Source organism: Siniperca chuatsi, linkage group LG2 (genome assembly GCF_020085105.1).
Source record: "Siniperca chuatsi isolate FFG_IHB_CAS linkage group LG2, ASM2008510v1, whole genome shotgun sequence".
Lineage (NCBI taxonomy): Eukaryota > Metazoa > Chordata > Actinopteri > Centrarchiformes > Sinipercidae > Siniperca > Siniperca chuatsi.
In genome coordinates this window covers 16,242,069-16,258,145 of record NC_058043.1, presented here as the reverse complement: position 1 = coordinate 16,258,145, position 16,077 = coordinate 16,242,069, and the positions used below count along the sequence as shown (strand labels likewise).

The 16,077-nt window shown below is 38.3% G+C and overlaps 2 protein-coding genes across 17 annotated transcripts in view; one reads left to right on the top strand and one right to left on the bottom strand.

The window, feature by feature from the left end:
• The window catches only part of cadpsb (Ca2+-dependent activator protein for secretion b), a 67,269-nt gene extending 56,650 nt beyond the window's left edge, over nt 1-10,619 (top strand). For 10 of the 15 annotated variants that reach the window (XM_044167823.1, XM_044167799.1, XM_044167770.1 and 7 more), the window contains 9 exons: nt 446-607; nt 1,922-2,077; nt 2,183-2,330; nt 2,456-2,530; nt 3,018-3,101; nt 3,580-3,612; nt 3,804-3,911; nt 9,134-9,238; nt 9,326-10,619. In XM_044167823.1, the coding sequence (XP_044023758.1) occupies nt 446-607; nt 1,922-2,077; nt 2,183-2,330; nt 2,456-2,530; nt 3,018-3,101; nt 3,580-3,612; nt 3,804-3,911; nt 9,134-9,238; nt 9,326-9,502 (1,048 nt within the window). In that variant the 3' untranslated portion in view covers nt 9,503-10,619. The remainder of the gene's footprint in view (nt 1-445; nt 608-1,921; nt 2,078-2,182; nt 2,331-2,455; nt 2,531-3,017; nt 3,102-3,579; nt 3,613-3,803; nt 3,912-9,133; nt 9,239-9,325) is intronic. The other 5 variants (XM_044167845.1, XM_044167842.1, XM_044167833.1 and 2 more) reach the window with 1 other exon arrangement.
• A 1,069-nt stretch (nt 10,620-11,688) lies between these two features.
• Nucleotides 11,689-16,077, bottom strand: part of ca16b (carbonic anhydrase XVI b) — a 99,940-nt gene continuing 95,551 nt past the window's right edge. For both annotated transcript variants that reach the window (XM_044223955.1, XM_044223950.1), the window contains one exon: nt 11,689-15,160. In XM_044223955.1, coding sequence (XP_044079890.1) covers nt 15,014-15,160 — 147 coding nt within the window. In that variant the 3' untranslated portion in view covers nt 11,689-15,013. The remainder of the gene's footprint in view (nt 15,161-16,077) is intronic.

Sequence of the window (16,077 nt, the reverse complement as noted above, 5' to 3'; positions counted from 1 at the left end):
AATGTGTGCTTTGACATGTTGCCAGAAACAAAAGGCCTCCAGTCTGTTGTGTTGCTGTTATAATTCATTTGTTGTGGCTTTCATACTTTTTGCTTTTGCATTTTTTATTGCAAAGATTATATTTAAGATTTGTTAAGGTAAAAGGTTTTTTTCTTGGTCTTTATTTGTGTTTATTCCTTTCAGTATTATGCTGCTTCTCCTTCTCGCTGCATTTAATACAGTATATGTGTGCATCCTGAGTCCAGCCCTTTTTACTGTGTAGGTCTTTGTATAATGTGTGTCTTTGACAATTACTGTCGGTCTTGTTTATGTGTGCAACTGTACGTTTCTGTCTTCACCTGATTTCAGATTTTACGTTACTTTTATGATGAGTGTTACATGGCTTTCTGCAACTCCCACACCACTGTTATGGATTCTTTTTTCTTTTTGTCTGTCTTTTCTGCAGGAGTTTAACAAGTAATCTGCCCAATGTGAATCTACCAAATGTGAACCTCCAAATTCCCAAAGTACCAAATCTGCCAGTGCCAGTAGCAGGACTATCAGTTAACCTTCCACAAATGCCTAGCTTTTCTACCCCGTCATGGATGGCTGCTATATATGACTCTGAGTGTGTATTCAACTAGTTTACTTTAGAAATATTAAGCAAGCAGAGACTGCCTTGGTATGAAGATGCAAACAAAGATCATTCAAAAATGAAACAATTATAAAAAAAAAAATAACAGCAAACATTTTTCTGTATGGATCTAACTGGAGATGAAATGTTACACAAAATCTAATTGCACAAAGATCCATTTCACTATGTTTTCTCTTGCATAAATACTCCATGATTATGTCCATGTTCATGCCAAGAGCACTCTGAGAGGTGTTAGAGTAGATGGGGTTCTGCTTTCTAAAATGAGAGGCTGAAACGCTCTCATTTGTCTCAACATGCATGCTGTTGAGCTGAGGTGTGGAGATACAGGCCAAAACTAAAAATCTACATATATTAATATAATATATTGCTCTGAGGCTATTTGGGGATTTACTGTGCAGAAAAAAACCTGAATATGTCCCCATTTGAAAACATTTGCAAGTCAAGATCTCCGTTCTACAAATATGTATCTCCCCAGAGTTGCTGTCCACAGACATTTGCTTTAGATTGCTGTAGATCGTACATGGCCTTAGGTTCATCTCTGACCTTGACCACCTGCCAGTAGTCTGATTGGGAGGGAAGATAATGTGTTGGATTGGAGATGATGGCACGGAGAGGCTGGGCAGATGGCGTTCAGACCTCTTTGTTTGATCACCTCCCCTCCCGACTCCACATCTTTCTTGCAGCACTTTCCCAATGAGCTCTACTCAGGATGCCCTCAAAGGTCTGCATGGTTTGTAATTCTTCCAGGGGCCCCACCAGCCTGGGGACATGGATGTTGAGAGAGGGCCTGTGATGACTGAAAATGAATTTGTAGTTTTTTGGGGTTTTTTTTTTGTGGAAACAGACTCGGACCTTAAGTGCTATCTTTACATGCCCTCCCTCACTTCTCCATTCCCTACTCCTTTGTCTTGACACAGTGTGATTAGCTGCTGTATCTGCAGTGACTTTACCTGCATGTGGCCACTTCACATCCCAGTCAATAATCATACCCTACAGCATGGTTATTGATTTGTAATAGTAAATCCTGCCCGCTCCTTTTCACCCATACACTGACTGTCCAGAAACACCCGAACAAACAGGAATTGAGTAAGACGTTTGGACGGACCAGTCAGTATATGGTCGGAGTAAGATTTGACTGTGTTCAAGTGTGGAGGAACAGCATCCTCCTCTGCACCTGCCACAGCACCCCCTCCCCTCCTCTCCCACCCCCTCTATAAAGCAGGGTCACCTTTGTCTTCTGACCTGTGTGTGTGTGTGTGTGTGTGTGTGTGCTTGGGTCGATGGTAGTAACGGCTCCGGGACGTCAGAGGACCTCTTCTGGAAGCTGGACGCCCTCCAGACTTTCATCAGGGACCTGCACTGGCCTGAGGACGAGTTTGCCAAACACCTCGAGAGTCGCATCCAGCTCATGTCGAGCAACATGATTGAGAACTGCGTCAAGCGGTGTGTTTGTGTGTTTGTGCAAGAGAAGAAATGTTGAGAATGAACGCTTTACTGAATATTTTATATTTTATTATAGTGCATATAAATATTTCACTTGCATTACAGCACTAGGATGGCATTTGAGTCCAAGCTGACAAAGAGCAGCAAGTCCACAGATTTCCGCATTTCTCCAACATTATGCACCATGTTCAACGTGATGGTGGATGCCAAGGACCAATCAGCTAAATTGTGCGCAATGGAGATGGGCCAAGAGGTAAAAACTCCACCTGGGACATTGACTGCATGTTAAATGAAAAAACAATGACTATTTATTAGTTTGCAAAAAGAAAAGGATCTGTTGAATTGATGTTTTGTTAAAACTTCCACCCTTTTTTGCAGAAACAGTTCCACTCCCAAATAGACGAGCTGATTGAGGAAAGTGTGAAAGACATGATCCAGCTTCTGGTTGCAAAGGTGCGACTGTATATCAGCTGTGACAATAAATGTATTACTTTGTCAACTGATCACACAAAAAAAACTGCTTTTTACAAGTTCTGATTTTTAGCCATGCTAGCAGCAATGTCGGTCTGACTGCGGGTCGGTCCACCACTTTTTTTCAGACTGAAATATCTTCACAACTATTTGATGGATTGCCATGAAATTTTGTACAGACATTCATGATCCCCTCAGGATAAATTGTAATAACTTTGGTGATCCCCACACCTTTCATCTAGCGCCACCATCGGGTCAAAATTCCCATTTCTCCAATACTTTGTTTCATGATCTGCAAAACTAATGACATTCCCATCAGCCACAGCTATACTTTGTATTTAATGCTAATTAGCAAATGCTAAACTAAAGATGGTGAACATGGTATAAACATTATACCTGCTTAACATCAGCATGTTAGCACTGTGAACATGTTAGCGTAATGACTCCTGTTCTTTCCCTTGTTTCTCAGTTTGTTGCCATTCTGGAGGGTGTGTTGGCTAAGATTTCCAGATATGATGAAGGCACTCTCTTCTCCTCATTCCTCTCATTCACGGTGAGATGAAGCTTCTCTTTATTCAGTCCCTCACTGCCTCATTGTCCTTATTGGGCTGATTCTTTAGAATTGTTCAGTAATATTTAGGTCATTGAATCTCAATACGTTTTGGATATTGACCAAAAAATGGTTTTGTCCATAGAGTATTGTAGTACCTAAAGCTGGCATTAAATGCTTCCTCATATTTGTACTGTTCTTTAGTTATTCTTTTGGATAGACAGTTACAGTGTTAATTGTTTCAATTTTAGACTTTATTTTACTTAGAAAAAGTTCTTAGCTGAAACATTTAAGAGTTTTTCTTTTTGTTACATGGAAAAAAGGGTTTGGTAGAAAAACATGTTTATATTTGTATTATTAAGTTTTTTTTGTATCAAAATTGTCAATACTATTGAAAAATGTAAAAAGATACCCAACCCTAATGATATTAATAATAATTAAAATGTTCTTATATAAACTCTCAGTTTTGTTCCGATTTCAGGTGAAAGCTGCCTCTAAATATGTGGATGTACCTGTAAGTGCGATAACACTCTACCTCTCTGTGTGCTTATGAGCTTGTGTGTGTTTACCAGATACAGCTGAACAAAATACGTTTTGTTTTAATCATCAACAATGTTTCTTTTGTGCCTTTTTTGATTACAGTCATTTCCCAGGGTTTCTCATTCCTCTCCTGAGCCCTGACCCTGTTCTCTTTCTGTTTTACAGAAGCCTGGAATGGACGTGGCCGATGGCTATGTGACCTTTGTGCGCCACTCTCAGGATATGCTTCGTGATAAGGTCAATGAGGAGGTGTATATAGAAAGGTTATTTGATGTAAGTAAGATGCCGTCTCCTCCTCACAAGAAGGGAGGGGCCTTCCAAAATGTGGCAAAACAACAGGGCAGAGAGGGATAAGTCCCATTTTGAGACCAGGAAATGTATGTCAACCTGGCAGAAGAGGCTTTTCTGATGCTCTACCCCTCTTGACTTTTCTCTCTCTTTCTGTCTCGCTTCTCTCTGACCCTTAGCTGCTGCCTTCTGCATTCTGGTGTACATTGCCACAGTGCTTTTGGGCCTTTGTGTATTTAAAAAATGGAAACTTTCATTTACAAAGAGTCCATAAAAGCATCCTCAAAAAAGGATTATCTGAAGCAGTGCTCTCTGGAAAGAACATAACTATCCATACTAAAAACATACCAGCACACCAACTTATATTTTGTAGCTCACCACTGTACTTTATGCTTTCAGATACTTCCCATGTAAAACATGTCAGCCTCCTTAATAAATTACATTCATCCTTATTGGCCTCAGTCCACAGTGGAGCCTCCTAAGGATGCACTGTTGGATGGGCCAGGGTGATATGATGATGTCAAACTCGGAGGCTGACTTGTCGTATACCCACGTAGACCCACTAAGGGGTCGCAAGATAAATCTGATGGCTCACGAGATGATTTAAGAAGAAGAAAACCATCACTGCAACACAAAATAATTTTCATTTTTCCTGACTTTTTCTGAAATACTGCCTGTTGCACCAGTGTGAGTATAAAGTCAACACAAACTGCTACTTTGTAGGTAGGTAGTTTCATACTAAACTCACTACTTTGTGTAATTGCACCATCTGAACTTACACTACAACTAAGTCAACCGTAATGAAAACATTGTAGCAGAGCGTGATGTTTTACCCAGTGAATCATTCTGATAAAATGGGAGAGAAAGCCACTACTAAGTAGTAAAAGAAATTAAGAGACCTATGACAGACTGCTTAGTTAAAAAGGAGAAAGTAATGTATGTTTTCACATGTGAAGTAGCCTAACATATAATACAACACATATTTGTCCGTACCGCGTTAATAACACAACAATCATTTATCGATCTCTTGTGTTGAGCTTTGATGTTTTTCCACTCAGGTCAGGATAGTTGTATCACACATAAATGGCAAATGCAAATGGTCATAAATAATAACAACATAAACAAAAATCTCTTCCAAGACAAAAGACACAACATTTTCCTCTCCAGTTAATAAGGAGTGACTTAACCTGGACCTGCACCTGCTTGGGGAAGGTATAATTTTTCTCAAAGTTCTATCTTTAGAGCTGAAACAATTAGTCGATTGACAATCAAAATAGTTGCCAATGAATTTTCTGATCCATTTCATTTTGATTTTAACGTGTAATCCTATGAAAATGTAATTTTTCAAGCAAAAATGACCATTCATTACTAAGTTTGAGCCTGTCTTCTGTGAGAATTTGCTGCTTTTCCTTGTCTTACGTGATAGTATACTGAATATCTTGGGATTCTCTTTCAAACATTTGTTTCATTGTGTGGCGACAGTTAACAAAGCTGCTCTATGGGGAAGAGGAGGCTAAGTAGATGCATCCGGTGCACTAGGCGCTCATGTTAGCAGTCAGGAGAGAGACAGAAGCTGTCTGAGTACAGTGAAAAGAGAAATTTGAATGACGCCGTGTCAACCTCTGTTATAAGGGAGGTGTGTGAACATCACAACTGCCTGCCAACGCTGACTGGAATAATGATATAGAGGCTTCTGAGGATAATGTTGAGAGAGCATTCCCCATAGTGATACACCTCACTCATGTTATCAGAGAACAGGGGTTACCGGATAAGTAACCTCAACTTTTGGACTGTTGATTGAACAAAACAAGCAAATGGGCCTTTGGAAATTGTGATCAAAATTTTTCACAATTCTTTAAAATGTTAGAGACCAAATGGTTCATCGATTTATTAATTGAGAAAATAATTGGCTGTTTAATTGATAATGAATTGTTAGTGGCAGCCCTATCTGTCTCAATTCTAAGTATGTTACATAACTAACCTGTATGGTGCAATGTTTTTTTTAAAGTTTTTATTCACTACATTCAAACTAAGCTACATTTGAACTTATACATAGCTGGTGCAACAGCCTGCAGGACTCTAAAATGAAGCAATTTGAGAAGGAAACATCACTCATCACATCACTGGTTGAACAGCTCAAAGTCTCACAGTTATTAGAAATATACATCCTGTGTTGACGGGTTATGAATGCGAAGGTCACAAGCCAAAAATGTTGGGAACCAGTGCATTAGAGGGTGAAGAGAGCACTGTCTTACAAAAACATAATCCTTAACGGGATACATTGACAGTAATGTGTCCTCCATGTATGATTTGAACGACACATTATGCTGTGATCTGTGTGCTCCATGTCATTCAGAAACTATTTGTACAGACCTGTTTCTCTACAGGTGTGTGACAGCTTTGTGTGTTTGACAGATTCTCAGTTCTGAGGCAGTGGCGTGAAGTTTTTATGTCTGAGAGATACCCAGAAGTCTCCCTTTGGTTTCATATTTTTGTGTTGGCTGTAGAAGCGGGAGTCTTATGCCAGATAAATATGATTTTTTTTGTTGTTGTTGTTGTTTTGGAGTGAGGAGTGATGCTGTTGTGAAGTGGTTCTGCTTTTGTCTTTGAGGTCCACACCAGCTCCCCCTGTTTCCGTCTGTGTTGTCAGTTTTTCTAGTGTGGACTTCTTCCCCTTATGTCCTCTGTGTGGCCCTGAAGTGCACCGAAATCCTACTCAGCACTGTCATGTTAAATTCTTCTGAAGATTTCTCAAGCTGTGAATGTTTCAGTTTTAGCATTTTAAACTATACTCAAGGATTTCAATGTTTTTCTCTTTCATTTGAATGCATTTCCATCCATCCATTTGCATGCATGTGAAAAACCTTCTTAGATGTTACATAGGCTCTACTTTATCTCTCTTTCTTTCACTGATTTATTTCAATCCTTTTTATCTCCTCTTTTCTGATTAACACCATTCCTGCTGCCTCCTCTATTCAAAAAGTGGCACTTATCTCTAGTGTTGCATTGCGTTGTTTTATCACATTATGTTGGTTGGCATGGTTTTAGAGTCAAATAATCTTCCTGTGTACATCTTCTAGCATGACCCTCCTCAGAGTTCTGCCTCATTTGCACATACAGCAGTCTTCCTTAGCACGCACTCTGCCACCCACCCACCTGCGAGGTCTGCATGCACTGCACGCTCAACTCGACTGTGAAGTGGACAGGCATCTGCATATCAGGCCTCAAGTTCAAACCTTTCAACCATTCACCTAATCTTGATCTAAATAAACCTCAACAAAAAACCTCAACAACCAAACAAATTAAATCATCGCACCTCTAATTTGGGCCTAAGAAATATTTTTCTGCCTTCCTGCCTACTCACATGTTTAAAGTTGACTTCTTTTCATGAAATTGGAGATATGACAACTGTTTCTAATAGACTTGGGTGCTGTTCTCTTGTAACTTATACAGTCTGGGAAACTACCACCCAAAGCAAAGTAGAGAAAAGATACAAGAAAATAGCACCGCTGCTCCCTGCCTGCTAACCATTTATTCACTTTCATTCTGTTTTTCTTTTGCTAATGAACTTGTGTCAAAACTATAATTTCACTTCCCCATACAGTGGTAGTTTTCTATCTTCAGTGTAGCTCGTCATTTCTACTTGAATAAATTATAAATTAGGGGCTAAGTAATTGCCTTCAATAATTGATGGGCCATGCAGCTTTTACAAAATATTGACTTGGAGAACATTTTTTTGCATTTCAAAGGGTAATTACAGTTTGAGACAGTTTGATAAATCTGTCAATGCTTTATGACCTCCCTCTGTTTTATTATTTTCTTCAAGTAGCAGTAGTATCAGTGCTCTGAGTATTTACTCCAAAATTGCTCTTTTCAGCTCCTCAGAGTGCTACAGTATAAATGCAACTTGTGTGTGGATGTCAAATTCGTTGTGTGCTTGTATGTGTCTGTGTGTGTGTCTGTGTGTGTTGGAAACATTTACTGAAACAAACAGTAAGGCCCAAATTCAAGAAAGTTTAAATGTATTTTAGTAGATTCTAGATATCATTTAATTGATTACATTTTCAACAACAATTTTCATGTTTAATTCTTAAATATCTCAGTGAGTAAGTAATGCACAAGTATAGGTAGGTACGCCTCTGTGTTTAATGCATTTAAAGGCCCTGAAAACCTGTTTTCTCAATCAGCTTCTTACTATGAGTGACCTAGATTAAACAAAGAGTTCGACATTTTGGGAATATATATATATATATATATATATTTATATTTAGCATACAGACATGTGAGTGGTATTGATCTCTTCATCTGATCCTCGGCAAGAAAGTGAAGAAGTGTATTTCCCAAAGTGACAATCTATTCCTTTAACACAGTTTTCTGCCAAACTTAGAACAGTTTTGGTCATTTCTCAAACAAGATTTCTGTCTGTGATGTTGTATGTGCTCAGATGCAAAAAGGTGACATCACATACTTCTGTGCACCAATCAGGATCTAGCAACATTTAAATCTGGTCAAACCACACACAGAGTCCTGATGAAGCAACTTAGCTCAGTTTTTGAGTGTTAAAATCTTCATAAAAATACCTAAGGATGTGTTTTTTCCAAACTTTAACTTTTAATTTTTGCTTATTTAGTCATTTATATTTAAAGTTATAGATAAATCTTTAAGATTTAAAAGTTTTTGAAACCAAGTTTTCAGGGGCTTTAAAAGCACTAGATGAAGACAGAGAGCAATCAGAGTAGAGAAAGTTAGTTTTTCTTAAATTTGAAATGCATGATAAAAGGAAACAGCTGAAACAAGCCCACTATACTGTAGCTTGTAATTTGTTTTAGCTGATAAGATTTGTTTATTTTGAACATGACTTCATTCTTACATTAATTTAGCCTGTTCACTTGCATTGAATGCTGATTCTGACTCATGAAATGCAAGAATGTCTGTCTTGTGAAGTGGGACAGAAACATACATATACTGTACACATGGGTGAAATGAAATGTAGCCTCACATGTATTAAAGCAGCTAGGAGGTTTTATTGAAGTGATGCTTGAATACACACACGGGGGTGCTTGAAAGTTAATGTTATTGTCATATACTGTATGTGTTTAGTTGTAGTTCTTCATGTGTGTCTTTAAAGGTTAGTCTTATGTTATGATGTCTTGAGTATGTGTGTGAGTGTGTGTTTTGCTGGAGAGGGTTGTCTTTATGTGTTTCAGCAATGGTACACTGCCACCATGAACCTGCTGGGGACCTGGCTCACTGAACGCATGGATCAGCAACTCCACGTCTACCAGCTAAAAATCCTCATCAGGATTACAAAGGTGAGACGGAAAACACCGACCAGGTTGACAAAACACCCAGAATTCTTCGTGTCCACGCTGTGCTGATGTATCTCTGTCCTCCTGTAGAAAAAGTACCGGGACTTTCGCCTGCAGGGCGTCCTCGACTCCACCCTGAACAGTAAGATGTACGACACAGTGCGCAACAGGCTGACCTTGGAGGAGGCCACTGCTTCAGTGAGGGAAGGAGGCATGCAGGGCATCTCCATGAAGGACAGCGATGAGGAGGATGAAGAGGACGACTAGAGCCCGTACACTAACACTCCAAGCCCCCCCCCCCGAATCCCCTCACCCCAACCCCCTTTCACATTTTTGACTTTAGCCTGGTTACCGATGCATGTACCAACTCAGATAGCCACTCTAGGACCTCTTTGTCAGCTCGAAATGCCTATGAAGGAACTATTAACTATAAAAATAGTAATTATACTGAGGAAAATCAAAATAAAAATGTTAAAAAATAACCATGATTGGCAGTTTAGCTGTGTCATGATGAAGATAGCACCTATCTTTGATTCATTCATTTCTAAATTCATTTCTATGTGTTACTAAGCAATATGGAGAACCATTTGTTTGACAATGTTGAGTGAGATTAATAGGTGTGTCCCTGTCCAATGCAAACCTATATGGCGCTTCTTTGTCGTATTCTACATTCATTAATGGTACATTGTCGTGATGATGAGTGTGTGGACCCTTTTCTTTGTCTTGTCTGTTTTTAAGTGAATGCCAACTGCTTCAAACTGAAAATAAACCTCTGTATTTGTTTACAGCTGTTACAGATACACTGTTGTCTACTCACTGTTATTAACATCGACAGTAAGTCCAGACCTGCATTTTTGTCATGTGTCAATGCTATGTGATCTTATCTCAATTACAAATAATTAGAGATGGTTCAGCAGGAATCTTGAACTTCAACAAGTGGGTATTCTAGAGATGCAATATTCTCATAGCTCCATTTTGATAACTTGGGAGATTCTATTTTTATTTCAACATTAAAAGGCCTTGAAACAGGTTCTATTTTAATTGAGTTGCACTTTTACAGAGAAAAGAGCAAAAATATTTTTTTTTATTAAAAAAAAAGTTGGTCTGTCTTTGTTCTGTAATTGTGTAGAATGAGATGTCTGGCATTTGTTTGGGTCTCACCGTTGTTTTGTATATATTATATAAATATATATATAAATATAAAATGCTGTACATTGCATTCTGAGCCATCGCTGCATGCCTGTGGGTTCCCACCCTCCCCAAACGCTTTCTGTTTTCTGTGTGAATTAGCTGGTGGATTCATTCTTGCTTTTGCCTTATGAAAGCCAACAGTTGTAATATGCAAGAGCTGTGGCCTCGAAATAAAAATTACTGTACATGTGCATCCTCTGTCATGTTTACTAGCTGCTTGTCCACTTGAGACACAATTATATACACAGTGAACTGTACATGAAGCGTTTGTTTGGCAGTGGTGGAAAGTAACTAAGTACATATACTCAAGTACTACTTTGGGTATTTAAGCTAGTTCCTCTCGGAGTCATAACTCAGTCAAATCTGAACACACAGACACGATACACATTTTTTTTTAGATTCAGTGTGACGTACACATTCCGAGGATACCATTGCGTAGCAAATTATCATCCATAAATCCTTTTAGACATCAGAGAAAATGACACTCCTTATAACTCCAGAACGTGCTTGAGAACCATCACGTTTTTAAGTTTTCCTCAGTATCAAAGTAATCCAGTGATACTTGTCTGTACATTCATGGGTACATTGCAATAAAGAACTGCTACTAGCTTTGGCATACTTTTAATGGTGTCAGTTTGCCAAAATGTAAACAAATATAGGCAAAAAGGGGGCTCAAGCCCACAGCTAACTCACTGTCTCCATGGCAACAACTGGGGTACTTGTACTTCAGTATTTCATTTTCTGCTACTTTATACTTTTACTCCACTACATCTCAGAGGGAAATATTGTACTTTCCACTCCACTACATTTATTTAATAACAAAAGCTCCTAGTTACTTTACAGATTAAGATTTTACATACAAAACCTGTCATCATATATATAAAAATGTATAAATTATGATGCATTGTGATAGATTAAACAACCCAACAGTATATAAAGTATTTAAAAGAATCTCCACCTTGACAAGCTACAGTAATAATAATGCAATATGAGCCATTTTGCATAATAAGTACTATTACTTTTGATACTTGACTTAAGATAAATTTTGCATGCAGGACTTTTACATGTAATTGAGTATTTTCAGTGTGGTATTGCTACTTTTATTCGAGTAAAGGGATCTGAATACTTCTTCCACCACTGTTGTTTGGTGACAGACTGACAGCAGGGGGCGACAGGATGAACATGTTGCTTATTTGCTTTTCATGCCATCAGTTTAACTCAACATTCCTCCATCAGTAGTTTCATGTAATACAAGGATGATGTGCACCCAAACCCAAACTTTATTTAATGTATAGCAATACAGTTAACCTATTAAATAACACTATTACACTATAATATGGTATATGACAGCATCATAGAAGTATATGGCTATGATACTATCATATAAACATGTGATATGATGGACAAAACCCTTTTATTATTTATTTAAGTTACAAAACAGACTACCAACCTGGCTGAAATGCACTGAGGCCAACGTACTGGATGCCTGGACCGTTGAGAAAATGTCAGGAAAATCTGATATAAATATCAGCATGGACCTCAGAGGGGCAGGTATGACTGTGGGGATTTTGCAGTGGAGATTTGGATAATACATTTCCCACAAAAGTACAATCTGTCACAGGGCCACTATACAAACCAAATATTTGTATGAAAATATAAACTTCTATGATCACAAAGAAATTAAAGTCAAAGACATTTGCTTTTGAAGTAAATGTGCGCAGCCACAGCACTCGTGTTTTCAATGAGCGTAGAAATATCAGACAGAATGGACGTTGGCATTCATTCAAAAGAAGAAGAGAAAACAGTTGCTGCAAAAAAGAGTTTTGTTGCAGAGCTAAATGATCAGCAATCTGAACTGTTCTCCAAATGTTGGAGAGTTTTCACTGAATTTAGTAAACTCCCCTTTGTCAGAGAAGTGGGCGTTCACAGAAAGAAAGTAAAAAAAAAGAAAAGAATACATCATTGAGTGCGAGGATACACATAAATCAATCAAGAGAGCGGGAAGTTCAGGCTTGAAAAGGGCTTATAATTAATAGCCACAAAATAGTGCGGAGACAGAATATCAGCCCAAATAAAATACATTTTACAGTCTGAATTTTAAATCTTATTGTGAGGAAAATTTCATGTACTCGGATTATCTACTGCAATCCTGAGGCTAGAACAGAAACATGCTGAACTCTTGTTAAATTCACACCTCTGACACTGGTAATCTGTACTGCAAGATTTAACAATTTAGTTTTTTAGTTGATTAAATAGATCTCAGGACAAAACCACTTACATGTTGCAAACTGGAACCACATCTTTGGTTACAAATAAAGCATCAACCCCCCAGAAAGAAACTACAAAGTATTCACCTCCTTTTGGATTTTTTCATGTTTTATTTATTTACAACTTTGAATCACTGTGGATGTAATTAGGATTTTTTTCTTTCCTACATTGATCAAAAAGAAAAATACTCTTTATTGTCAAAGTGAAAACAAGGGTCTAAAAAAACAACAACTGATTGCACACATATTCATCCCTTTGCTATGAGATCTAAATCATCACTAGTGCAGCCAGTGTGACAAGTTATTTTAGGTTAAACATACCTAGATCTAAGTCAAGCAGCTATTTAAGTCAATTTCCTGGCAAAAACTGCATCATGAAAACAAATGAATACTCCAAACAAATCTGTGACAGGTTTACTGAAAAGTACTAATTAGGGGAAGGATATAAAAATATTTTCAAGGCACTGGATAGCCATAATACTATTATAGAAATTGAAAGAGGCACAGCTCTAAAATCTGCCTAGAGCAGGTCATCCTCAAAAACTGAGTGTGTTGATAAGATGGGCAAAAGGGCAGTAGTGAGACCACAGAGACCAAGGGAGCTCTAAAGAAGCTGCAGGGTGTCATGGCTGAGATAGGAGACATTGCCCAGGAGCGTATCAGTCACAGCTTTATGGAAAAGTGGCAAAGAACAAGCCTCTGGCGAAAAAACTCACATGAAAGCATGTGGGAGACCCTGTGACAATAGCTGAAGGTTTTATGATGCTAAATACTGTGTGAAGTGTAAGCCAAACACCGCACATCTGCAGAAACACACCATAGATGTTTCTCTGCAGCAGGCCCTGCAAGGCTTGTGAGGGTGGAGAGTAAAATGAATGCAGTAAAATATAAAGACATCCTGGAGGAAACTCTGCGGTATGTGACAGAAGTGAAAGAAGATTTATTTTTCATGACGAAATATAAAATACAATGCCACAGCGACACAGGAATGTCTTGAAAAGAACAATGTTAATGTCCTGGAGTGGCAGAGTCAGAGTCTAGACCTCAATCCAGTCCAGAATTAGTGGCAGGACTTGACATTTTGCTGTTCACTCACAGTCGTCATTAAACTCGACAGGCCAACATGATTAACTGCAAACGTGTCCAGATGTACAAGGCTACCCACACAGACTGACTGTAAATGCTGCCAAAGGTGTTATTAAATAAACATCGTCTTGAAGGGGGTGAATACTTGAGCAATCAATTTGGGGGTTTTCTATTTGTAATGAATTTAGATAATTTGTAGACATTTGTTTTCACTTTAACATTAAAGTAGTTTCTTCTGTTGATGTCAAGAATAGTATTACATCCACTGTGATTTAATGTTGTAAAACAATAAAACAAAGTTTGTGTGGGGTGAATACTTTTTGTAGACATTGTACTCTGTCAATACACATACCCATTACAAGTGTTAACAGTTGAGCTTTGACAGTTGAGGTTATAAAAGCTGGAAAAAATGATGAAAAAAATGAGCTTATTAAGCTACAGAATCTCAAAAAAATAAAATAAAGAATAAACAAAGAATCAACACCAAGGCAAGTGGACAAATAGGCAAAAATACTTAAAAAAAAGAAAACATTGGCTGGCTATTAAGGATATAATATATATATATATATATATATTACAAAACAATTATAACAATATAAATCCCTGTAAAAAGCAATAAATGTTCACATTAGATGTTGTAACACACTTTAACAAAACAAGCCATAAGTACATTATACAAGACAGCAGTGAGATATTTGGACAATATATGAATATTAGGCAGGTAATAGTCTCTTAACATGAGATAAAGAGCTTCGACCCTGTGGAGCCGAGCCTCAAAACGGTTAGTTTGATCGAGGTGACAAAGTGACATAATGCATGCTGGGCTATGTTGTGATGTGAAGTTTTGTTGAGACATTATCGGGTAGTGGATCGCCGTAACTCATCCTGGGTCTTCCCGCTTCAGGTTTGTCTCAGTGCGGTCCAAAGATCCCAGTTGTGTCATGATGCCAGGATTGAACTGAGAAACTTTTTTCACTCACTGGATTTAGGCAGTAACACTGATAGTATAGTGCAAACTGGACAGAGCTGCTTTTTCCTCACGTCAACTTAAACAGGTGCAAACGCTCAGCAGGATAACATTTAAGACAAGAAATAAAAGGACAAAAACATAAATATCAAAAAACTTTTATCAGTATAAAAAGTAATAAGGTTATTCATTTAATCAATAGTCTGGCAAAAAAGGCCTCAGAAAAGTTCTTGAGTTTTTACAAATTAAGTGCCTCTAAGAATGTCCTCAGACGAGCGACTCCATGCTCTCTGCAGGGTCCGACTCGTCTGCAATCACCACCACCCCATTACTGTCCATGTGCATGGGGCTCAGGCCACACTCTCGGTTACTGACCAGGCTCAGCATGGCTTTGTAAAGGTACTGGTACTGCTCCTGTGCACATAAACACAAACACACAACATTTCAGATTCCATCCTGTCACGTGCTACAAAACTGTGAAAGATCATGACATTTCTTTAAAAGCTGCATTAATATGTATTTTTCATACAAACATTGAATCAAATGACTAATGTGAAAGGGATCGTTCGTAGTGACGGACTCAACAGAATTAACACCTGACTCTGTAGCTCTCTGGAGCCTCTTTTAGCTCATTGGTTTGGTTTTATGCCCCACACAATTACTGTATGGTTCAGTCTGAACAAGTCTCATTGACCTCCATTAGACAATTATTTCCAGCAAAAAAGCTCGGAAAAACCTTTACCTGCCCGGCAGACAAAGACCAAATGGCCGGAGAAGCTAAACACCCAGATATTTTAGTCAGGAGTTGGTGGAAACCGAAAAAAGAGCTGAATATTGGACTTACTTTCAACAGGTGGAGAAAAACGTGACTCTAGCATTCATTTGGAGTTGTGTTTGTGTTCTACTGTCCAATTCTCCTTTTAGCTCTGTTTAGCTCTGGTCTCTCACCAACTCCTGAGGGAAATATGTGGCTCTTTAGCTCCTAAATGCTCCGCTATGTTCACCAGCTAGTCGCTAACTGTGTCTGTCAGCCGGGCAGGTGGTTTACAGGGCATTTATCAGAAAAAAACTGCCTGCTGCTCGTCGATGAGAGCGGTGAGAGTGAACTAAACCGTAAAGTTGAGGGCCAGAAAACCCCAAAAAATTAGCTGAAAGATGCTAAAACGCTCTGTAGAGCTGAGGGGAACTTCAGAGTTGGTTGATAATTGTCTGTATTTTTGTAAAAAAAAAAAAAAAAAAAAAAAAGAAAAAGTTCATAAATATATTGATGAGCGCAGCTTTACATTTTATGTTTCATTGTTTCCAATTGTGATCCCGACTCCCACATGTTT